Genomic DNA, 25,245 nt, shown 5'->3' on the forward strand with positions numbered 1-25,245 from the left:
TAATTTTCTTTTGGTATATTAAAAGTAAAAATAACAAAATAATTTCAGTTAAAACAGAAGTCTGGGTACAGATGTGAACTAACAATTCCAATGTGAGTGTGCCCTAAAATGGACTGGGTACACCAGGCAGGGTATTCATTTTTTCATTGTGCCCAGTGTTGAACAAACTAATCAGGTTCAATCAGAGATGGTCAAGAATGCTCCCTGATTAATAAATTGGATTGAATTAGCCTCTAAGTAATTGCTTAGAACAAAAAAACAAAAAAAAAAAACAAAAGCTTGGTCTATACTGGACTGAGTTTGTTACTGGCTTTTAGTAGTATTTTGCTGAACAATATTCCTTATTATTGGTCGTATTAATCAACTATTTTTATCTAAATAACAATAAATAAATTTACCTAAATGGGAGACTTAAGTTTTCAAATTGAGAAAGCAATGCATATGTTCAGTTACAGATTTCTGTTCCTGATTAATTCTGCACCTATTCTCATAACTATTAAATGTACAGTATTATTTTCACGGTCACAGCTTTCATTACTGTTTGCAGTTTTAGCATTCAGAATGTAATGATTTCTTGTGTTATAAATTATGCAGAATCCCTTCAATTACTTTTGCTTTGAAAGAAGAATCTTTATTAAAAGACTGTTTTGTAGCGGTCCTGTGCCTCTCGGATTCATACAGTCGGTTGAGGATTGCAGGAACGCACCCAGCCTTAGCCCGACCCACACACACTCAAAACAAAAGTGTGAACTATATTAAGTGGAAAATCAAACATAAACATCGGCGATACACAATAATCAATACTGGCAATAAACACTCATGACAATTTCCTTACCACAGTTCTAAACGGAACGTTCAGAAACGGATGAAATAATATGGAGTAAAGATGATGATTGCGATCCCGGGAACAGCTTCCATAATAAATGAATTAAACAGTCCAACCGGCAGTCATGAGCAGCAAGGGGTGAAATTTGTGGGAGCGCTCTCTCCTAAGACACATAACGACTAATCCACCTTTATTCACATGACAGGTAGGCATGAGACAGTGCATTCAGCCTTGCGAAAGACCATCTAGGGTATAAATGACTTTACAGTGGTTACATTGGATGGGACACATGGAATACACAGAAACACCTAACTCCCTTGCTGCTTCGCCAGCCTCTTTTCAAGTTTCCCACTGGTCCTTCTTGTCCCTAGCATCCTCTGTGCCCGTTTCAGACATTCAATGACGGCAATACCCTTCAGAGCTGCTGGGAAATGGAGTCCTTCCTGTGGTAGCTACTTTTCACGTGTGATTTGTAGTTATTTGTAAACTGATTCACATTAGCATTAATCTCCTTAATTTACATTACAATACATTACAATAATAATAAATCCTGTAGCAGTGATATTATTTATAAATGCCATAACATTCTCTGTTTTAAGACATCATTTATGGTAAGGACAGGAGTAGGTAAATTGCAATCAAATGATGAAATAATTTAATTTAATAATTTAATTACAATCCCAAAATTTAAAGCATGGGTGGACAACAGCTACAGTAAATTGCATGCAGGTTGATGGGTTGAAAAGTAAGTGAAAAAATGTAATTATGAACAAAAAGGTAAGCTTGTGAGGAATTTATTTTTGTGATTTTTAACATAAAGAAAGGTTTAACATACCAATAATTTTCTGCACTGTCTAACACTGTCTAAAAAGAGCAAAATATATTTTATGAAGTACCACTTTGCACAGTTTATGATACAGCCCCGTTCTGAACACTAAAAACAGAGTAGATAAACATAAAATGTCTACATTTTAAAGGACATACAGTATTTAATTTAGAAATATGTTTTCTATGATTAAGTTAATTTCACTACCAACATTGCCAGATTTCATCATTTATACACACATTGTATATATTTTGTCACAATTTCATTTGCATAAAATGCTGAGAGCTCATATATAATTTAAGAGATGATTGTAATTTTATACATCACATTCATTCACCACTTCATTGTTTTCTAAATACACAGGAACTTGGGAGTCTTTGCAGATGATTTTCAAGCTTTTTGAAGAATTCATGCACTGATCCTCAGATTCTGCATTAAATGAACTTCGATTCATAGGCGGCTTTGTCGTTTCCATCTCTTCTATGCAACTCTTGTCTGAGTCAGGTTCAATAATTTCATCATTAAAGGCTTGAACGTGATGGTGCAGTTTCTTTGTTGCATACATTTTTGATTTTTCAACTCTGTATGGAAATCAAAAAGCAGTAAACAATTACAAAGATATCAGTAAGAACACAGATAAGTTAATAACAAAAGCATAAATGTTCTTTTATTCCTACCTTAGATACCACTTGCTCTCTAATCCATATTGTTTTCCACAGATCCCAAACCTTGTCCACATCCATCGAGGCAGCCGCCGTTCCAGCATTAGTATAGTTGCTACTACCTATGAAAAATATTAAAGTTACTTCAGATTGGATCAGCTAACTTCACATCTATTTATTTAAGGGTGACTAACTGGCTAGCAATGCTGTCTGTCAGTTCTAACCTTTTGGGTTCAAATCCTAGAATGTCTGGGTGAAGTTTTGACATTTTTCATGTGTCTATTAAGGTTTTCCACAGCTACTTTGATTTCCTCACAAATCCCAAATTAATGTAGTTAGGCTTATTGGTGATTTTAGATTCGCGCTGTATAGCTAAGTGTACTCTATGACAGCATGGTTGGTTTCTGCCATACCTCTATAATAATTTATTAGAGTAGATGGTTTCAAAAAATAAACCAATTTAATTATTTCCCTAATTCTATTGTAAACATAGAACATTCATAGTATAGTTTTAGTCATTTATACTCCTGGATGATAATAAACCCCAGTTCTTTTATGAAAACTGACAACACTTGTTTGGTAATAATCTTATTGAGCTATGAAATGGTCAAAATAATATGCATTTAACAGAAATATTACAACAAATAGACATGCTAGAATGAAGAATATGTAGTCTAAAGAATAATTCATAGCCACAAATCTGAATATAAATATATTAAGTACGTTTAAAAAGCATTTTCATAAGGAATGAAAAAATATTACCTAATTACTGTAGCTAGAAACATAATAACCACCTCTAATGAAAGTGATATTATAAATAAAACAAAAAAAATTACACAAACCTGGTAACCACATTAATGAACAATAACAGCACTAATAAATTTGATTTCTTTTCCGTTTTGTTTCATTGTGGTTTCTTATGCTTTTTCCAATTTTCTTTTTGATTAACTGACATACCGTAGTTGACCTACTGTAATTAAATATTTCAAAACCATTTTAATGACATAAGTGTTCATTGTGATTCCCAAGGCCTTTTAGTGAATTTTGGGAGACTATCATTGAAAATATATAATTTTTTTTAAATAGAGAAAATATAAATAGTAGATGACCATCTGTTCAGAAATTAAGGGATCAGAATAGATACTATTATACAGACGAAAAATGAGCAAAATGTATTGAATAGTAGCAGATTATATGGTGCCAAATAATGTTACTTTAAAAAGCAACCACTTCATTGTGGTAGAGGGTGGAAATCAAGGACCACTTCTATTTAGTTTGATGTTGCAGGTTTTGAGTTTTGAAGAAATAAATATTAAACATTATGGTTTATTTTTTAGATTTTATACTGTATATCAGTCTTTCTCAAAGTGGGCGATAACGCCCCCTTGTGGGCGCTGGAGGCCTACAGGGGGGCGTTAAAGGGCCCAGAGAAAATTGGGGGTGTTGAAGTAGTTTAGGGGGGCGATGGCTGATTTGTGTTGTTTTTCTAATATTTTAAAATTTAAACTAAAATCAAAACCTACCTACTATACTACATCGATTATTTCGTTCTTATTCCTGTCCTGTTTGATTGTATAAATAATTTATCATGGCTTTCGTAGGTAGCCCATGAGCAATCAAGTTTTAACAAGTTTTTATTAAACAACGCAATTTGTGCAATCCTGTATCAAGCGGCCGGATCATCGATACTTGTTCTAACTGATTCCGGTCGTTAATAAAATATAAAAATAAAAAATAAAAAATATAGAAAATAAAAAATATCGAATTAAAAAATGTCGAAATTTTCGTATAAATAAAAAATTAATCTTAGCCCTAGCCTTAACCCCTAAACCAATTTTTTATTTATACTAAAATTTCAACATTTTTTAATTCGATACTTTTTATTTTCTATATTTTTTATTTTCAATAAAAATGACGGTTACCGTTCTAACTTGCTCAGTACGAATTCCGTCGAATGAGGTAAATGAGTTTGTGCATGTTTGTCTTATTCCTGTCGGTGCGTGCTGTATTTTAATCCTATATAAGAGCGCGTAAAATACTTTTATTTTCATTAGCGTTTTCGCGCGCAATCATTACAAAGTTTGTTAAACTTGATACTTTACTCACATATTTGTAAAGACAAAACCATGTCGGAAGCAAAAAAGAAGAGACAGCAATATAGTGCGGAATATATTAAATACGGATTTGTTGAAAATCCCACAAATCCATCTTCGCCTATGTGCCTTCTTTGTCAAAAAACATTTTTGAATGAAGCGATGAAGCCTTCTAGGCTACAAGATCATTTGAATAAAATGCATCCAGATAAGAAAGAAAAAAATGTGGCCTATTTTCAAGACCTGGAAAAGAAGTACATAGCTCAGCCAACTGTATCAAAACTTTTTTCAGCGGCTTCTAAGCAAGACGATGACGGACTTCAAGCCTCATACAATATCTCTTTGTTAATTGGTCAAACAGGCAAACCACACACTATTGGAGAAGAGTTAATTTTACCGGCAATAAAAGAAGTAATAACTACTGTGCTCTATAAGCCAGTGGCAGATATTATTCGAAAAATTCCTTTGAGCAATAGTTCTGTGCAAAGACGAATTGATGAAATGGCTGAAAATATTGAAGACTCATTGTGCAATCATCTGAAGACTAGTCAATGCTCAGTTCAGTTGGATGAGTCCACTTTACCAACTAATGAAGCACTATTGTTGTCATACGTGAGGTTTATTAAAGATGAGAAAATATGTCAAGAACTATTATTTGGTAGAAATTTAGAGACAGATACAACCGGACAAACCATATTTAATACATTGGAAAAGTTTTGTGATGAGAAAGAAATTCCCTTGAAGAATATTGCATCAGCTGCTACGGATGGCGCTCTGGCTATGACGAGGCGTCACAAAGGCTTCATAGCGTACTTAAAAAATAAAATTCCAGATGTGCTCGCTGTTCATTGCATCATTCATCGACAACATTTGGTTGCAAGAAATTTGAGTGAACGGCTATTTCAATCACTGCAACATGTCATCAAAGCAGTCAATAAAATCCGAAACAGCTCTTTAAATGACAGATTATTTAATCAGTTTTGTGTTGTTGATGATGAAGATTTCAACCGATTGCTGTTTTACACAGAAGTGCGTTGGTTATCAAGAGGTACTTGTCTGAGTCGATTTTATAATCTGTTTGACTCTGTGATAGAGTTCTTGGAAAACAAAGACACAGAATTGTGCAACAACCTCATCACATCAAAGAATGATATTGCGTACTTGACAGACCTGTATAAATTGTTTAATGATATCAATCTCCAACTTCAAGGTGACGACTTGAACTTGATTAAAACAAAAAATATCGTTGCTGCTTTCGTAGCCAAACTGCTCTTACACAAAAAAAACATTGGCAGACGTGAGTTTCACAATTTCCCTAATTTATCAGCAGTACCCTTCATCAACAACGACTTGCTTGTTTACTGCCAACATTTGGAGAACCTCCACAGTGATTTCAAAGAACGGTTCCAGGACATTTTAAAATTGGAAATACCGGAGTTGGTGTTGGATCCTTTTTCAAATGTCAACACAGCAGGATCATCCCAGCTTGAGGAAGAACTTATAGAACTGACAATGAACGAGGAAATGAAAATCAAATTCAAAAATGGCTACCCAGAATTTTGGCTACAAAAGCCAATCCCACAATTGTACCCTGGATTGTGGTTGATTGTTCAACGATTTTTGGTAGCATTCCCATCGTCATATTTGTGTGAAAGTGGATTTAGTGCTGTGGCAATGTTGCTAACTAAAAAGAGGAATCGTTTGCATGTTACCGAACGCGGTGACGTATGGCTGTTTTTGAGTAAATTCGAACCTGATATTAACAAACTTGTTAAAAATCATCAGATTCATCCTTCACATTAGATAAGTTTTAAAATTTTAATTGAAATGTTTGTTTTAATTTGAATAAAAGTCTTTTTAAATATTATAAAGTTGTGTTTTTATTGCTCCCGTTAGTTAGAAAGTCTCATTTAAAATGTAAGTTTGAACTCAGAAACAGGATAAGACACATATGACACGCTATAATTAAAGTAATGATTGCATTTGTGATTTTTAAGATGTGGTAAAGTTAAAAATTTTGGGGGGCGCTAGAAAATAATTGATTCTCAAAGTGGGCGGTAGACAAAATAAGTTTGAAAACCTTTGCTGTATATTGTCACAGATAACTGCGGTCATTACCTGGCCGGGATGCCTGGAGGGACCGGAAAGGGACATTAACAGCTTCCGGGGCACAAGGGGGCACGGGAAAGGGACAAAGAGGATTTGACCTATTGGGAACCGTGGCCACCGCCAGGGGGCGCTTTAAGCCTCAGGAGACCCGGATGTGATTACTTCCGCCACACTTGGCAAGATGGCGGAGGGATCGGCCAGGGACGCCCGGAGTGTTTCCGGTTCAAAGGGCAGCACTTCTGCCACACCAGGAAGTGCTGCTGGATGGACGTCATCAGCCACCTGGAGCACTTCCGGGCAGGAATAAAAGGGGATGCCTCCTTACAGTCAGTGAGCCAGAGTCGGGAGTGGGAGTAGGACAAAGCTCCCTGGAGGAGGATAGAGGCGGCAAAGGACTGAGATATTGGGGGTGATTATTGCTTTGTGCTTTTGTGTAGTGGTGGAAGTGTTTATTAATGGCTAATAAACGTGTGTCTTTTATAAAGAAGTGGTTTCCGACTGGTGGTGTCAGGGAAAGTCTCACAATATGAAGAGGTAGAGGGCGGCACAGTGGCGCAGTGGGTAGCGCTGCTGCCTCGCAGTTGGGAGACCTGGGGACCTGGGTTCACTTCCCGGGTCCTCCCTGCGTGGAGTTTGCATGTTCTCCCTGTGTCTGCGTGGGTTTCCTCCAGGCGCTCCGGTTTCCTCTCACAGTTCAAAGACATGCAGGTTAGGTGGATTGGCGATTCTAAATTGGCCCTAGTGTGTGCTTGGTGTGTGGGTGTGTTTGTGTGTGTCCTGCGGTGGGTTGGCACCCTGCCCGGGATTGGTTCCTGCCTTGTGCCCTGTGTTGGCTGGGATTGGCTCTAGCAGACCCCCGTGACCCTGTGTTCGGATTCAGCGGGTTGGAAAATGGATGGATGGATGAAGAGGTAGAACATCTCTGAACAGCTAAAAGCAATGTTTATAAAATATTAAATGAATTGGTGATTCCGAAGTGAGAGATACTAACATAATCAAAAAGGCCAAGATAAAAAAACACACTGGTGCTGCATAACATTTACCTTGGGTGCTCAAAGAAAGCTAGTGATTTCAAATATAAGTACTTATAATGTGTTTTACAGTAAAGCATATTAAAGAAATAATTATGGATTGGAAGCTAACAAACATTGTCCTGTTACATCAAAGAAGCGAGTTACCAGGCCGACTCTGGTAACTATAGTCCAGATGCCTTAATATAATTGTGGCAAAATTAATAGAAGGAACTATTACAGATAGCATGAACAACAAATAAGAGTTTTTATGAAAAGTCAATATGGATTTAGAAAGAAGAAATCATGTTTATCAAATATATTAGGAAGCAACAAAAGCATTCTGTCATTGTGGTGTCTGTGATATGAAATACTCCGTGTTGGCGTTGAATTTCAATAAGGTACTTACATCTGTAGTGTAGGACATGCTATACAAAATGTATAGATCAGGGTGAAAGGGAGCAGCGAAAAGGACTACATGAAGAGGTGTAAAGTAGATACATAAATTTTCATCATTGACTCCTACCCATAAAAACAGGAAAAACAGAGCTTGCCTTATCTAACTAGCATTATGACAGCTGAACTAAAATTCTGGTAAACAGCTGCAGATGACAATGAGGTTGGACTTTCCAGAACTGCAGAGGTCTTGACAGCTTACTTTGTGATTGGACTTACTGTATCTGAAAACAGAACATCATCACCAATTCTGAGAACCATATGCAGGCATGCACAGCATCAAGCACTAAGAAATTAATCACCAACTGTGACTGTACAACTGCAGAATGATCACATGAGGGATGTAAGTATTCACATTTCATCAAAAATAATAGGCAAGCATCTAGGAACATGAATATCATAGGCAGGAACCCAAGACTCCTTAGGACCATAATCCTTCCAATTCCTCTAATACGTGAATTTGATAATGTCTGTACTTCAAATTCAGATTCCTCATCCACCATAATGGGAGATGAGGAATTCGATTGAGGGATCCAAATACAGGATGCCAATAAATTCAGATTGAACACTTGAAAGGAACAATGTACTTCTGAAGTATGAGACTATAAGTTAATGGACTTGCTAGTCTTATGATTTTGAATGGCCTTCTATATTGTGGGTACCATGTTTGAAATTGTATATCTAATGTCAATTTGTTTGTGCATAGCCACACACCCTGACTTATTGTACAGTGGTGCTACTTGTCACGTCGGTCCACAAAATCCTTGTATTTAGCATTGGCTATGATTAGGCAGGCACAGACCCTGGACCAGATTTGCTTCAAGTAATTACTTGTATTATTAGAGCCTAATACTGGGGAAGACATTGGAGAAACTGACAAAATAGATGGTTTATAACCATATATGCACCAAAAGAGGAAGATTCCACTACAGCTAGACTTTTGAATATTAGTAACTCTGCCCATAGCAAATAATTGTGTCCATTCAACTAAAAGTCAGAAACATGGCAGCAAAGATATATTTGCAATTAACTGTTGATCCTCTAAATAAACTTCAAGTTAATTGTCTTGCATACGTACAGTGGTGCTGTAAGGATTTCAGTATAAAGTTAACCTAAAATGTAAACAGATCTTTAACTAAACCAATAAAAAGGGATAAAGAAAACAATATAAAATAAATAGGACACAAAATGTTATGTTATTTATTGATCAGAGCTATCTAACATTTAATGTGTTTGTTAGAAGAAAATAAGTGAACCAATCAGTTAAGTTAAGTTCAATTAAAGGGATAATTAGAATAACAAATTTCAATTATTGAGATGGGAATCAGCCCTGAGTTTGTATGGACCAACCTTACTAACCAAGCATAAACCTGAGTCTTTACTGCCAGAGCCTGGTCTTGACCACAGAGGTGTTTGATTGCATGCCATGACTTCAGCAAAGAAAGTTTCGGGGAACTCAGAAAAAGAGTTGTTGATACTCATCAGGCTGTAACAGTAACTAAAGAATATTGGCTTCATCAAACTAGAGTCAATCAGATAGTATACAATTGGTGAACACTTAATGTTCTGCTGGCCTCACTTGTCTTGTCTAATGGCAATGTTCCCATCCATGCAAACATTAAACAAGACGAGTGTGCATGGGGGGATAGCATGAAGAAAGCCATTACTCTACAATAGGAACACTGCTGCCCATTTACATTTTGTTACATGCCTCCTGCCCAAGGAGATTACTACAAGAATGTTCTGTTGATGGAGAAGTCAAACATTATTTTTTTTGGCATTTGACAAAAAACGAATACTACATTTCAACATAAAAACCTCATGCCAACAATGTAATACGGTGATGGCAGTATCGTGGTTTTGGCGTGTTTTGCTATGAATGGTTTGGGACAGCTTGACATCACTGATGGAACTATGAATTGTAGATTGTACCAGGAAATTAAATGGGAGGGAGTCAAGGTATCTGTTTACGTACTGGACCTTGATAGAAAGTGGGTCTTGCAGTGAGACAATAACCCTAAAAATGCAAGTTATTCTACCACAGAATAGTGTGATGGATGGCCGGGGCCCATGCTTGGCTGGGACGCCCCTTCACCACATCTGCCAGGGGGACAAGGGTGGGAAGCCCAGTATCTCCCCCTGGACGCTAAATGGCAGCCTCCCTGGGTTGCAGTGGTGCCTCGGACTCCCCCAGGGATTCATGGGGGTTGGAGTTCTGTGCATCTCTGTGGGGTTCTGCAGGTGCCGCCAGGGGGTGCTGCAACAGGAGCTGCTGGCCCCTTTTGGACACTGGTTTTGCCTTACCTGGAAGTGCAGCCGGATGTCGGCAATCAACCACCTGGAGCACTACAGGGTACCCAATAAAAGGGAGCCAGAGACCACCACTCAGCGGCCAGAGTCGGGTGGAGGTGGACAAAGCTTGCTGAGGAGGAGTGGTAGTGGAAGAGAGGAAAGAAAAAGAGTACTGGTGTGATTTAGTGTGCTTGGGACTGTGTATTGCCTGAGGGATACGGGGAAGATGTGCACCCACAGGAGAAGGAAATGAATAATTCATTTTATTTTACCCGTGCCTCCATGTCAATCTGTGTCGGGTCAGGCGCTATATAGCGTTTTCTTACAATAGTTAAAGAAGGAGACAGCATTTTTAAAATGGCTAAATCAAACACAGACCTTAATCCAACAAAAATATTATGGCAGAATCTGAAGTGAGGGGCTCCTGCAAATAAAGCCCACCAGTATCATTGAGGTAAAGCAGTTCAGTAGGGAAGTTAATGGAATGGGCTAAACCTCCTCCAAGCCAATATGTGGGACTGATCAATAGTTGCCGTAAACATTCAATTCAGTCATTGCTGCTCAATTAGGTCTCGCCACTTACTGAAAGCATAGATTAACATACTTTTTCCAGCAAAGACATTTAATGATGCATTACTTTGAACTATAAATTAATGAAAAAGTATAATTTTTGTACTACTTATTGATTTTATAATCAATAAGTAGTACAAAAAGTTGGTTAGGTATGTTAAAATATTGTCTTCACAAAATGAGCCATATATACATGGGATAAGTTACCAAGTATTGGTATTTTGGGGACCCTTAAATATTAATTTGATTATATATTGCAAACATTTGATGCAGAGGGTTTAAAGTTCCAAGGTTTTTTTTAATGATGTTATATGTGTAGTATATCCATTTAAAATTCAGATTAACCTTCCAATTGTTGCTGTCTGTGTGCATCACACATTCCTGGGTCATATACAAAATAATAAGTATTAATAAAAGAATTCTTCACTAAAATTTTCTTCACTAAAATTTTCAAAATGAAAACGACAAAAAAAAATCACAGGATTCAAAAAAGTGGCAAAAATTGCTCAGATCAGGTGTTATGAATAATGGACTGTTGGTTTGGTCACTTTTTACTCTAGATCAGGGGTGTCCAACTCTTGTCCTAGTGGGCCACAGTGGCTGCAGGTTTTCATTCTAACCCTTTTCCCAATCAGCAAGTAGTTTTCACTGCTAATTAACTCCTTTTCCTTTCATTTTAATAGCCCGGTTTTTAATGATTCCGTCCTTTGAAATAATTAGTTACTTTATTAAATGGAAGCCAAACAGAAATGCTATGTGAAACAAGCCAACAGATGAACTGGAACGTCAACCTCCAGCCAATTTCACTCCAACCAGTTTCTTAATGAGAAGCCAATTCTTGCTGTTAATTAAAGCCATTACTGAATATCATGACTTGTTGCTGCTCTCATTCTGCCACAGCAGACTGTTGATTTTCTGTTTTTTCTAAGACCACTGTCAAGATGTTTTGGTGAACTGAGCAGACCAACATGACATTTCTTTATTTTCAGGTTAGCTTGTCATGTGGCGGCTTGTTTTATGTCTCATTATTGTTTGGCTGCTTATTGTGTCATTTTCACTAATGGTACACACTCAGTAATTATTTGAATTTAACAAATTGTCAGCTCACCCAGATACACTTGCAAGTGAAAAATGTGCATCCAGCTAATAATTAACCTTCAAGTAAGTTTAATGAAATATATTTAAAACAAGGTATTATTTCTGTCAAAATATTAGATATTTTTTAACTGCTGGCAAAATGATTGCTAAACTAAAAAGCAATATATTTATTTGTTGTCAGGGAATTTGGATAACTCACTTGGCCTCTCCAAATCTCATCTCTCTCCTCTGCCACCCTTGTCTGGGTGTCCCCTAGCATGGCAATTAGCAGATTCATGATGAGGAGGAAACCGAAGATGGTTAAAGCTGCATGGAGAACCTTCACTATGTTTGGAGTCCACACTGAATAATTTAGTGGAATATCCAGAAGTCCTAGAGACAACTCAAATTGTACAAAGAAAGTTGTAGGAAAGTCACCAAATTGTGGATCAGCAGAGGGATCCTGAGTCATGTAAGCCATCCATAGAGCTAAGGGAAAATAAAGGAAATAAATGTAAATATGAATATAAATGTACACTATAAATCCTTATATGAACAAATAAAAATAAAATAAAGCCAAAATTATTACTCTTACTAACCTGCAGTGAAGCCAATTACAGTAAAGGTCATCAGCCAAATAAATCTCAACATATCACTAAACATAATCTGCCAGAAACAAAAGAACATAAATTAAATAATAAAAGAAAACTTGCAGTTTTTGTACTTAGCAAATGATAATGTTTACTGTTTGACAATGTTGTTTTTAACTGCAGTTTGTAAAACTCAAGGACTGTGTTTCTGATGCAGATGTGAGCAACACCGGAGCATCTCAAGGAACAGTCCTGTCTCCTTTTCACTTAACTCTGTACACCTCTGACTATAAATATAATAGCAGGTAATGTCAATTGCAGAAATTCTCAGATGATTTTTCACTTATGGAGTATATTGATAAAGGGGCATCAGACAGAGTACAGGAGTAAAGTGAAAAACTTTGTGCAAAGAGAATCATTTGCATATTAACATCAGCAAAACCAAGGAACTAGTTATTGACTTTTGACGTGCCAGAGAGTCTCTGTGTTCAGTAACTATTCAGGAAGTAAAGGCAGAGGTGGTGCTCTCCTACAAGTACTTGGAGGTCCACATTAATAACAAGCTGGACTGGTCTCAGAACACAGAGGAACTTTATAAGAAATAAGAGACTGCTTTCCTTTAATGTGGGATAATAATAATAATTCTTTGCATTTATATAGCGCTTTTCTCACTATTCAAAGCGCTCAGCAATTGAAGGTTAAGGGCCTTGTTCAAGGGCCCAAGAGAGCAGAGTCCCTTTTTGGCATTTACGGGATTCGAACCGGCAACCTTCCGATTGTCAGTGCAGATCCCTATCTATCTATCTGTGTGTTTATTTATTTGAAGAGGAACAAAGGGAACTGCTTGCACAGTAGATGGAGTCAGATTATTGATTTGTCAGGAAAATAGTCAGCAGAATTTCAAAATAAAGTATATTGACAGTTTTACAAACCGTTTTTTTTTCCCAATAGCATGCCTGAATGTCCACTCCACACAAATACATTTATAAAGAGTCTATATTTCATCATTGGCTGATCCTTTCTTAGTGTGTGATAGATTTATATATTCCTTGGCCCATTAGGGAAAATTCTTTGCTCTCAATTTTTCTCTTAAGCTGTTTAGAACTATTCTAACACTGGCAGACAATATTTGAAAAGTATAGGTTGACTTGTATAATGAAAGTTTATTAGATTTCACATAAAAAAATCGTAGAAAGTAGGGTAACACAGTAGCATAGTGGTAGTGCCTCTACCTCGGGGCAAAGAGACCAGGGTTTGAGCCCTTGCTTTTCCCTGCATGGAGTTTGCATATTTCTTTGCATAGAGTTTCCCCGTGTCTTTGTGAATTTCCTCTGGGTGCTGTGGTTTCCTCCCACTGTCCAAAGACATGCATGTTATGTGGATTGATGATACTAAATTGGCCCTTGTGTGTGGTTGGGGTGTGTATGTGTGTTTGCCCTGGTATGGACTGGTGCTCTGCCCAGGGTTTGTTCCTGCCTTATACACTATGCTGCCTGGGATAGGCTCCAGCACCCCCTGCGACCTTGTTCAGGACACAGGGAGTTAGAAAATGACAGACTTACTGATTTATAGAAAGTCCTTAAAACTCAGTTTTATTTAGAGTACATTAATGTAGGAAATATGTTTTCTGGTATTTTATACGACCTCACAACCCTGAAATAGATTAAACTGGTTTAACAATTTTATGTTACTTTAAGTGAAGAGTAAATGAATATATGTTGACAAAGATGCAAAAAATGTTACCTTAAAAATGTGCAAACTTTGTTAGAAGTGTTATAAAAATAAATAATGTGAATAATGGTGAACTATGGAAGAGTAGAGGTGAGGAAAATGGAAATTCAGATTATGGTAAAAATTTGAAGAAAGACAACTTGAACAAAGAGAAAAAGGTTGAGTTATAAATATAATGACAGCTTAAACAGTTTGTGCTTGATCAGTATTATAGAATATTTAATATTTTTATTGCATAATGTCATACTTGTCTAGTTTTTCAAGTATTGCACTGTATGTAAGTACAAATTATCGCTTGTCATTTTTGTATTTAATGGGATTATTATATGTTGTAGTCGCTAGTATATCTCCCACACAGATCCTAAGAACCTGATTTCAATATTGGCATGGAATTTGCATTATCTTGCCATACCTACAAAGGTTTTTTCTACCACATGTGTGGTGTGGCGAAAGCACTAAAGTGATCTGTGCGTGCTTGTGTAAGTAAGGACTCCAGTGGACTGATGTTATATCCAGGATTAGTTCCTGACTTACACTCTGTGTTGTGAGGAGAGCCCCAGTTTCCTTGTGATTATGTAATGGACTGAAATTGTTTACAAATTAGATGACTGTTTACATCAATACATCAACTGAGACATGCCTAAATGCAATAATCTGGAGAAATAAACTTACCTTGTGGACCATTACAACATATGGGCCTAGCATTTCAAATCCACGAGCAAAAAAGAGTACGTTACACCAGCCAAGCACCAGTGCATATGCCATAATTTCCATTTCTCCTTTTGAGTTTGTAATCCGCAGCATAAATAGGATCAGTAATAGACAAGAATATGTTATACTGCAGAATAAAAGAGATCAAATGAAGAAATATAAATACAAATAATAAGTGTGGTATGACTTTTTAAAATGTTGCTTAAGAGTTAATACCTGAAATGTTTTGTGATTCTGAATTATCCAGAAATAATTTAACCAACACATTCCCAGATTGAAGCAGGAATTGATTTTGAAATGCAACTAAGTTAATGTCAGAAATCACTTTCTTTTCTTTTTCATCCATCTCATTATTATAAATCAGGCTACTCTTGCTCAACAGATAGACATTCATCCATCCATTTTCTGACCCACTTCTGAAGATCAAACAAAATTTTTACAGCGCTGTGCAATGTACACTGAAGATAACATTTGAAATTTATCCATATAGGTAGTTAAAAAATATTTGATGCAGTGATAATTATTTGCACTACTCAATCTTAATATATTTAATATTAATCACTATGTCAAAACTTTATGAAAATATAAGAAAATGCACAGGCTGAGACAGTAGAGTTACTGCCTTACAGATGCAGTGTCTTGGGTTTGAATGCTGTGTGCATGGTTCATATGGAGTTTGTACGTTATGTCTTGTCTCTGTATACATTTTCTTCTATTCTTCTCTAGTTTTCCTGACAAGAAATGGCAGTCAGATTAACTCTAAATTGCTGCACTGTGTGTGCATGAGTGTCCTGTGATGAAATGATGCCTTGTCCTGACAATTTGTTCATAGCATTGTATGTCAGCTCTCAGTGAAGATCGCTATACAAAAATAAGTTGTGTTGTATTGTATTGTATTGTCCATGGCTACAGCAATTAGCTCCAGTCCCCAGCAGCCCTGAGTTGGGTAAAAAATGTTGCATTAGCGTCATGCTCTTCAGCTAGCACTTCATAATAAAGAGTATTTGCAGTTAGTGTACAGTGTGCACAACTTTTTCATCTTAATAAATACAGTTACTAAATGTTTTGGATAAGAGAACTAAAAGAGAGAAAGTTTTTTTTGCCGTATTCCTCCATTGTCTTCTATAATTTATTGGTTAGTTTGCTAGTTGCAATGCCCTCCAAAAAAAGATGTGAAATTGGTGATAAAACTAAAATTTAAATCAAAAAGCCTCTTAAAAGGAAGACGCGGTATAAATCTAATTAGTCAGTAAATTTTGTAAGTTGGAATGTTGAAGGCCTCAATTATGAACTTAAGATAAAAAAAATTCTCTCCCATCCTTAACACCAGAATCCCTGAATCCTACAAAAATACTTAAATTCCTTCACACTTCTCCATCAGCGTCTTTTGTTTTGCAAATGTGTTGATCAGCATAAGCAGCAAGCAGCCTGCTAGCACATCCCTCCCACCAATGAAACTGAGAGAAAGAGAGAGAGGTTAGGAGCAGATGCTGATACGGTGCATTGCCGCACCCACCACATGATGAATCAACTCAAGTTGAAAAATTCTCAGCGCTCAAGTCTCTTTATCTGGCAGTGAGATACCTGGAGATATGTGGGGTAAATAATATATCTTTATTTGGAATACATACATTTAATGTGTGTTCCGTATCTGCAATGATCTGTGTAAGTGTAGGATGGCAGGAACTGCTGAAACTTGGAAAGTCTTTGCCCTGAGTTGTAACTCAAAACACAGTTCTCAACAAAATGTTGCCAGATGTCTAAAATCGCAGCAAATCTGTCATTTTTCACATGTTTTACAGGGGTGTCTTTGTTGTCAAAGCGCAAATGCTGCATGTAGTCTGATAGCGGTCATGGGGCATCATATCTTTGATTGCCAGTACAACAAATAGTTCTGAGCAGGCATCAGCCACAGCACCAACTTTGGTCATTGCTACGCTTGTGAAAAGAATGAAGATAAATGCCATCAACTCAGAGAGGGAGAGGCAAGTTTGTTGTATCACATGAAAAAACAAGTGCTAACTTTTACAAGTAGCCAAGATTTGCGCTGAGTGTTACAGACTCAAATCAAATGTATGGTTTTATTATATTATAGTAATAATAATAGCTCACTACTCAAAACACGGAGCGCTCGGTTTCAAACCCAGTACCTTTGGTTTATAATGCAGCAGTTCTTACCTCTGCACCATTCAAGAATACATATCAACTTCCTGTCAATTGACATTTGAGCTTGGATTTTTAACTCATTGCCAGCAATATGTAAATCGAATGTTTTTTTTTTTTTTTTGTCTTTGGTTATATTCTTGAATAAAAGCATGTGTTTATTTGATATTTGAACTAAAGTCTTCACACATTATACACTTCACGTCATTATTCGTACAAGATGGAAAAAGTTTCTGCTTTAGATATGTGTTCAGCTGTTCCTATAATCCTACATTTACACAGATCTTTGTAGACATGGAACACACATGAAATTTATGTACTCCAAATACTGATATATTATTTACCCAATACAACTCCAGTCACCTCACTGCCAGATAAAGAGACCTGAGCTCTGAAAATTCTGTGACAGACTCAGCTCTGAGGGCAAGGGAATGGGATAGCAGGCTGCTTGCTGCTTGTGCTGATTGACACATTTGCAAAACAAAAGACGCAGATGGAGAGGTGCAAAGGAATTTAAGGTGGCCTGGGATTATGAGTTTTTTCATAGGCTTCAGGAATTCTAGTGTTAAAGGCTAAGATAGTATTTTTATAGGAGGCCCACTTTAATAAGTCAGGATTTAATTCACAACCCGATTATATTTTAGCACAACAAATATATAAACAGGATGTCAACCCAGGATTAACCATTAAACATAATCTGTACATGCTTAGGGCAACAAGAGAAAGGGGGCATCACAGATTGTTTTTCCCTAGCAATCATGCCCTTATCTCTTTAACTGCCCCACTCTACTTTTTTTTGTAATTGTCCTTATATATCATGTTTTACTTTATCTGCATTGTTAAAAAAATGTCTTCTTTGACAAAGTGAGTGACATTGAAAAGTTTGGTTTGAAGTTGTTGTTAGGTATCAAATTTGTTTCTGTCTTGAGGCGTAACAATTTTGCTATTATCGATTATAAACATAGCTGGTTTAATGTGGCTAGCTTTTATCTCATCATTTAATTTGTTTAATTGACCCTTAAGATCTGCATTATTTTCTTTACTGATTTTTCAAAAAGCAAGGTAAATTTTAATCTCTTACTTAACCTTCAGCAATTACCAAGTCTTAATCTCTTGATAGTTATGCAATGAAAGAGCCAAAGGGACTCCATTGGTGGATTTATCTTAGGGCATTGATTTGCCTTAATCTGTCTTTGAATGTGACTGTAAAGATTAAGAATGCAACTGGAAATAAAATTCAGGACCACAAAGAATTGACTCGCACATTTAAGGAAAGCTATAAATTCTTATATTCCTTACATCGTAAAGAAGGTGACATTTAATCCAAGGACATTTTTGATATAAATAAACTTATACCTTAGCTTGAAAACCTCTGTGTAGAAGAGCTTAATAAACCTCTGAGGCTTCCTGAAATTTAAGATGCCATTATCTCATTGCATAGTGGAAAGGTGCAGGTCCAAATGGGTATCCAGTGGAATTTTATACAAACTTTTTAACACAGTTATTTCAATCATTACTACCAGAATTTATTGAAGCTACAGAAAAATAAATTCCAACAAAAACATTATGCCTGTTTTCTCAAAGTAATTTAAACACTTGCTGATTGTGCATCACAGGGAGCAATTCTACTTATGAATAATGATGTTAAGATTCTGGTGAAATTTTTAACTAGAAGAATTGTAGAAGTGCTTTTCTCAGTAATATGTTAGGATTAGTGATGTACAAAACAGCAGAATTTCTTTGTGTGAAAAGTTGCATAAAATTGCCCCCTAACATTGGTTTCACGTGTGATTTTGCTTTTGCAACTTGTAAAACTCATTAAAAAGGAGATTTTGGGGTTATTTATTTATTTATTTATTTATTTATTTATTTATTTGTGGTGGAAAGTAAGAAAATATTGCTCCATAGGGGTTATTCTTGAACCAAAACTGCTGCCTCTTTGCTTGGTCACCCGACATCATCATCCTGATGACCAATGACTTCTTCCATGGAGGTTTATATGTTCTCATCTATACTGCTAATGTGCATATCATTCAGTTCCACATCACACCACTCACTTATGGTGAAAGGCAACACCAGATGTATTCACTTTACCCAACTTTGTATGCTAGTTCAAATTAAGGTCCTCCCAGAGACTTGCCAGCAGGGATATCCCCAGGCCAATACATTTTAGCAGTGGCAAAATATTTTGCAGTTAAGTTTTCTATAGATATACCCTCTTTCCATGCCCTGCACTGCAATAAACAGTAACAAGCTTTTGCACATGGAGAAAAAGGTTGCAGAAGAGATAAAAATATATGTGCCAATGCTATAAATTTTGCTTGTGAAAAAACACAATTTGCTTTGCACTTTTTGTCTGAAGCAAAACTAATTTTTACTGTGAATTTAATTTTGTGTAGATCATTATGCTCATCACTAATTTAGATCAACCCAGATTTATTAAATAAAGATATTTAGTATCCAATGTTCATCACATGTTTAATATAATATATTCACCTACTGAATCTGAATCTCCAGGGGTTTTACTATCTTTGGATTCAGAAAAAGCCTTTGCTCTGTTTACCATATTGCGCGAATTTGGGTTTGGTCAGGACAGTTTAAATACCAGGGAATAATTGCAATTACAAGGAAGAATGAAGATTTATTTCAACATCACTTTAGTAGTAGTATGGAAAATATGAAACAGTGTGTTAAAAGATGGTTCTCACTTCATATTCCATTAGGTAGGAGAATCACAAATATTACAATGAAGATCCTTCCAAAGTTACTACACCTCTTTCAGATCAGTGTTTTGTATTATATATCAACAAACTGGTCTTTAAGAAATTAAATTCAGTTGTAACATTGTTTATTTGGAACATAAAACAGCTGTGAATTAAACAACAACAGTACAGGGAGGTAAAACAGAAGGCTGCACAACACTATTTAACTTTAGGTTTTATTAATAGGCTGCAAATATTGATACAATAAAATATTGGAAATCAGCAGAAGTTCACAAGTCTAAACCTGCTTGGTCTGCAGCTGAAATTAAATCTTGTTCTAAATCCTCATTGCATGCTCTGCTCTGTGTTCTTGTCAACAATAATTATCATCAATTTACCAGCAACTCAGTTTTTCACAATTTACTAAAGATATGGAACTAATGTAGGACACATTTTAATGAGAGAAAGCACCTATTTGTTGGTTCTATACACCTCACCTATTTCAGTCATCTTTAACCTACATAGAATTCAACACTGGTGTCAATAGGTAGACTTTTATTTTCCCAGAGAAAATTTGTGTGCAGTAACGAAGTACAACACATAGGCCACTGTTAAAAAGATACAAGAAACAACTGAAAACCAATGTTATCACAAGTACCCATGCTGAAGATTAGTACAAAGGAGAAGAATTACCTATAATAGTACATAAAATAATAATATAGAATTCAGCTGAATCCTTACAAAGTAACAGAAATCAAAATGCTTATAGCTCTGGAAATAAAAGAGTTTGCAAATATGTTGCTGTTATCGCAGGTGGCTGGGGGGCGACCTGGCCGGGACGCCCCGGAGGACTGGAAGAGGGCTTACGCCTTCCCCAGAATACGTGGGGGTGACCGCCCTGGCGGTTATGGGGACCACGGGTACAGAGCTTGGAAGCTCATCCCTGTAGGGGCCTGTGTCACCGCCAGGTTGACTCCCCAATGCCTTGGGAGCCCTGGACCTCAGTACTTCCACCACACCCGGAAGTGCTGGGGGGAGGAGGATCAGGGACACCCGGAGTGCTTCCAGGTATGCAGCCGGCACTTCCGCCACACTGGGGAGTGCCAGTGGAAGATTTCCGGGAAGCACCTGGAGCACATCATGGTGATTATAAAATGGGCCACTTCCCTTCATTCAGGACTGGAGTCGGGTGGAAGCAGGACGAGGTCTGGGAGGAGGCAAGTAGGTGAACTGAAGAAGTAAGGCATTGTGTGTTGTTGGCCAGGACTTTTGGGGACTTGGGGACTTGGGGACTTGTGAGCACTAACTGTAAATATGGACTATGTAAATGAACGTGTGTGGGGTGATTTAAACGTGTCTGCCTGTCTGTGTCCGGGTCATGTTCTACACTGTTTACCTTTGAAGTCTAAATCTTCAGTCTGATGGCAGCAGCTGAAATTTCTGATAAAGAGGATGACTATTGTCTGACAGAATTCAAGTCCAGTTTCTTTCTAATCTATTTATGATACAGCTCAGTGATAGAGGTCTATTGCAAACCAATAATTTTACAAATTTTTACTGGGTATATTCTTAATGCTGAGGTTGCCAGACCAACATATAAAGCAAAAGTAACAACAGATTTAATAAAAGATTGATTAAAAAGTGTCATTATGATTTTGACCATTTTAAATTGTGTTTCCTAAGAAAGGAAACCTTCCTACAAATTTGTTCTGTGTTAAGATCATAATTTAGCCTGTTATCAGTGACTGTCCCCAGATATTTTATTGATAATGTTGAGAGGCTGGTAGGAGCGAAGCACCTAAACTCTATAGCCATACCCTTTATCTTAGAGATATTTAGATGTGAAAAGGAAAAATCATATCATTGAACAAACTCATCAACTATAGATCCATGGCTGTCCTCCTTCTCTTGTGGAAGACTCACAATAAAAGAGCATTTACAAATTTCAGAATATGTCTGTCTTTGTGTGAACTCTTGCAGTCATTTGTATATAAGATGAACAAAAGAGGAGATAGAGAGCTACCTTGAGGTGTTCCCATGGATGAGTTAAGGAGCAGAAGGAAAACCATTAACACTCACTCTTTGTTTTGTCTGTTAGTTGCAAAGTCAGAATTCACAATACTAAGTTCGGGTCCAAACAAAACTTATTAGTCTGTCAACTAAAATGTGAGTATTAAAAGCTATCTTGTCTGTTTGTTTGGTCCTTTCAAGTGCTCATACAGTAAATTCAGAAGTAATGTTATGGCATCTTCAACCTGCCCTCTTTGCTCTGTAAGCAGATTGGCAAGGGTCCAGAAAGACCTGGGTTTAGCTAAATTGTTTTATCTAAATTAACTTTTCAAACAATTATATGACATGGAAACTTAAGGTCACCAGTCTGAAGTCATTTCATGTTTTGAGATGTGTAGTGTATTCGATTGGAGTAACATTTACATTTTTTTAGAGTCTGAGAACCTGCTGTAAATTCACTGACATCTTAGATATAGAGTGGAACATTGGAGAGGGTTGCTCTGCAAAAGAGTGAAGCAGACATCCTTATACGTATGCAATCTGGATCCAAGATTTTTTTTCCATTTTACTTTATAGAAAGACCTTTCTGACATTATTCTGGTCAAAGTAGGTGCTCACTTCTACCTCCAATCCTGATTCTATTCTTTTTCTGACTAATTTCTGAAGCAAAATTCTTGGTCTCAAATCTTAATTAATTATTGATTTTTTGAGCCAACTGATAGTCACAATTAACCTCTATCAATTCAACATGATTATTGCATTTAGTGTGAATGTCAGCCATCATTTTCATGCTATTCCACAATAAACCCAAGGTATCAGTCCACAGTTCGTTCTCAATTTTGTGCTTATATTTTAGCTTTGCTTGCTTTATTTCATGTTTCACCTACTGTTCAGTTAATGTGCCATGATAAGAGTGCCATGATAACTGATATCTAGATATCAGTTTTCTAAATCTCTGGTAATCCATCGCTTAGGAAATATTTTGATTGATTTAATGGGTATTATGGTGCCCTCGGAGAATTTTATATAACTGCTTATAATGTCTGTCTGTTCATCAATGTCAGCACAGGATTCTTTAAACATAATCCAGTCTGTGCATTCAAAAGAACCGTACAGGCGCTCAACAGAATCCTTGTCCCTGACAGTTATCTGTTTCATTTCTGACTTTTCTCTTTTAAAGATTTTTTACAGGTAGGAATTATAGGATGAGACCATTATGTTTAGCTGTACCCAAAAGAGGTGTAGCTTAAGATTTGCAAGCATATTTGCAGGAATACTCCACCCAAAAATGGTATTTTTTTAAATGTTATTTACCACTAGTTAATCTCATGTTTTCATGCTGAATTGAAAGAAAAAAGTTTATCACATAACAGAGCTCAATGGTCACCAGTTCTGTTCAACAATAAACAATGTGAAAAACATCCATCCATCCATCCATTATCCAACCTGCTATATCCTAACTACAAGGTCACGGGGGTCTGCTGGAGTCAATCCCAGCAAACACAGGGCACAAAACAGGAAACAAACCCCGGGCAGGGCGCCAGCCCACCACAGGGCATGCACACACACATGCACACACACACCAAACACACACCAGGGACAATTTAGGAATGTGAAAAACATGTGAACAAAAAATCTTATGTTGTGTCACATAATCCACACAAAGCCTTGAAGACCTGTCATTCATTGGTCATGTCTTCAATTCTATAGTCTCTCATTAGTCTTTGGGTTTACTGGTTGTGCATGAGCTAATAATTCAGGAAGTAACTATTTAACAATACATAAGCAAAAAAAGCACCTGTTTTATACATTTTGAACTAGAATCTGGATAAAAGAAGTGTATTATGTGACACAAGTCAAATTAGATTTTTTTTCTATTCTTTTTTTTTTATCGTTTCTCACATTGTTTGCGATTGTAGAGAACTGGCATCAGATTTATTAAACTTGTGTACACACAAAAAGAGGCTTGAAATATGCGTACATAGCTTCCTACACAAATGTCTGGATTTAATAAAGAAAACTTGACTGGGGTAGGTGTGTGTATTTACAGCAACTCTGCTCCATCTGCATGAAATGTTTTGGAGAAACTAGGAAATTATTACATCCTCAGTAAAGCAGGGAAATGCAGCCAGACTTTCTAAATGACAACTCACATGTATGATAAATAATATCACCAAGCCATTATTAGAATGTGCATTGATGTGACAAATATATTACACCTAAAAAGTGATAATTATGATATACAGACTATTTTAGTTCCCTTTTAAGTGGACCAATACAGCACAATTACATTGAAGAACTTTTCTGGGTTTTTGTCAGTTTATATAGTCTATGTTATCACTTCACAGGAACTGACCAACAGGTTAATAATATCTCAGCTAAGCTTCAGACCATCATGTTAACTGTAGTGGAAGCCATTAACTGATGAGTTGCTACATTTAGATTTCATTTGCCTGAAGAAGGGGCCTGAGCTGCCTCGAAAGCTTGCATGTTGTAATCTCTTCAGTTCTCACTGCAGTGCTTCACTTCTCATTGCATCCATAATGGCTAACATGGTTCATCACCTTACTACTACAACTATTTTCGGAAAAAAGAAATTGTATATCTCTTGAGTCTCAGTTAAAATCACTGCTAATATTTTGACAGCAATAATTGGAGTAATACCAAATGGAATGAAAGTGTGGTGTGAAAAGTCAGTTTCAGACAGAATGTTACTTACAAAAAGACTCAACTGGAAGAATCCCAATACACCATCTCTAACTCATTTGTAAAGCACTGTTCCAAATTGGAAAAAATCCATTCAGTAAGAACTGATTAATAATATCCTAAAGTAAATGCGAGGGGCCAGTGCTCGACAATTTTAACATGCTATTCCGTCCTATACAAAGAACAATTTTAGATGGGACTCTCTAGTCATAAATCTCTGCTGTTTGAATGGTGGTTGAATGCTGAGTTTCATAGATTGCTTTTGAAGCAAAGTATTGTATTTTATTTTTTATTAAGTTGTGTTCTGTTATAAAGTATTGTTACCAACTAAAAGGAATTCATCTTATTATTAATCTAATAATAAGAACTGGATGATCACAACAAAGTACATTGAAAAAGCCAGATATACTGTATTAGTTTTTTTCTTATAGTCTTCAAATAAGAAATACATTACTATTCTCTATAGCTTTAGTGGATCCTCGTGAGAAACTTACACTCTCATGCGTTATTAGAAGAAACATGAGGTAGTTCAAACATTTCAGGCACGCTCTAAGCATTTCATTACATATTGTACTGTATGTATAATATGTATGTGTCAAATAAAAGAAATTTTATCTGATTTGGTATTTATAACTTAATACCAGAAATCTGTAAAATGCTTCATGAAAAATACTACTGTTGATGTTATACTGTGTATATTATAAACCAATT

At 36.4% G+C, this 25,245-nt stretch overlaps 1 protein-coding gene across 2 annotated transcripts in view; it reads right to left on the reverse strand.

Moving 5' to 3' along the window:
* Positions 1-1,550: 1,550 nt before the first annotated feature.
* Positions 1,551-25,245, reverse strand: part of LOC114657963 (transient receptor potential cation channel subfamily V member 6-like) — a 109,424-nt gene continuing 85,729 nt past the window's right edge. The window contains exons 11-15 of one of the 2 annotated variants that reach the window (XM_051932088.1): positions 14,915-15,080; positions 12,521-12,587; positions 12,142-12,410; positions 2,330-2,436; positions 1,551-2,233 (exon numbers count right to left, since the gene is read on the reverse strand). In XM_051932088.1, coding sequence (XP_051788048.1) covers positions 1,969-2,233; positions 2,330-2,436; positions 12,142-12,410; positions 12,521-12,587; positions 14,915-15,080 — 874 coding nt within the window. In that variant the 3' untranslated portion in view covers positions 1,551-1,968. The remainder of the gene's footprint in view (positions 2,234-2,329; positions 2,437-12,141; positions 12,411-12,520; positions 12,588-14,914; positions 15,081-25,245) is intronic. The other variant, XM_028809954.2, reaches the window with a different exon arrangement.

The sequence above is a fragment of the Erpetoichthys calabaricus genome, chromosome 9, assembly GCF_900747795.2.
Source record: "Erpetoichthys calabaricus chromosome 9, fErpCal1.3, whole genome shotgun sequence".
NCBI lineage: Eukaryota > Metazoa > Chordata > Cladistia > Polypteriformes > Polypteridae > Erpetoichthys > Erpetoichthys calabaricus.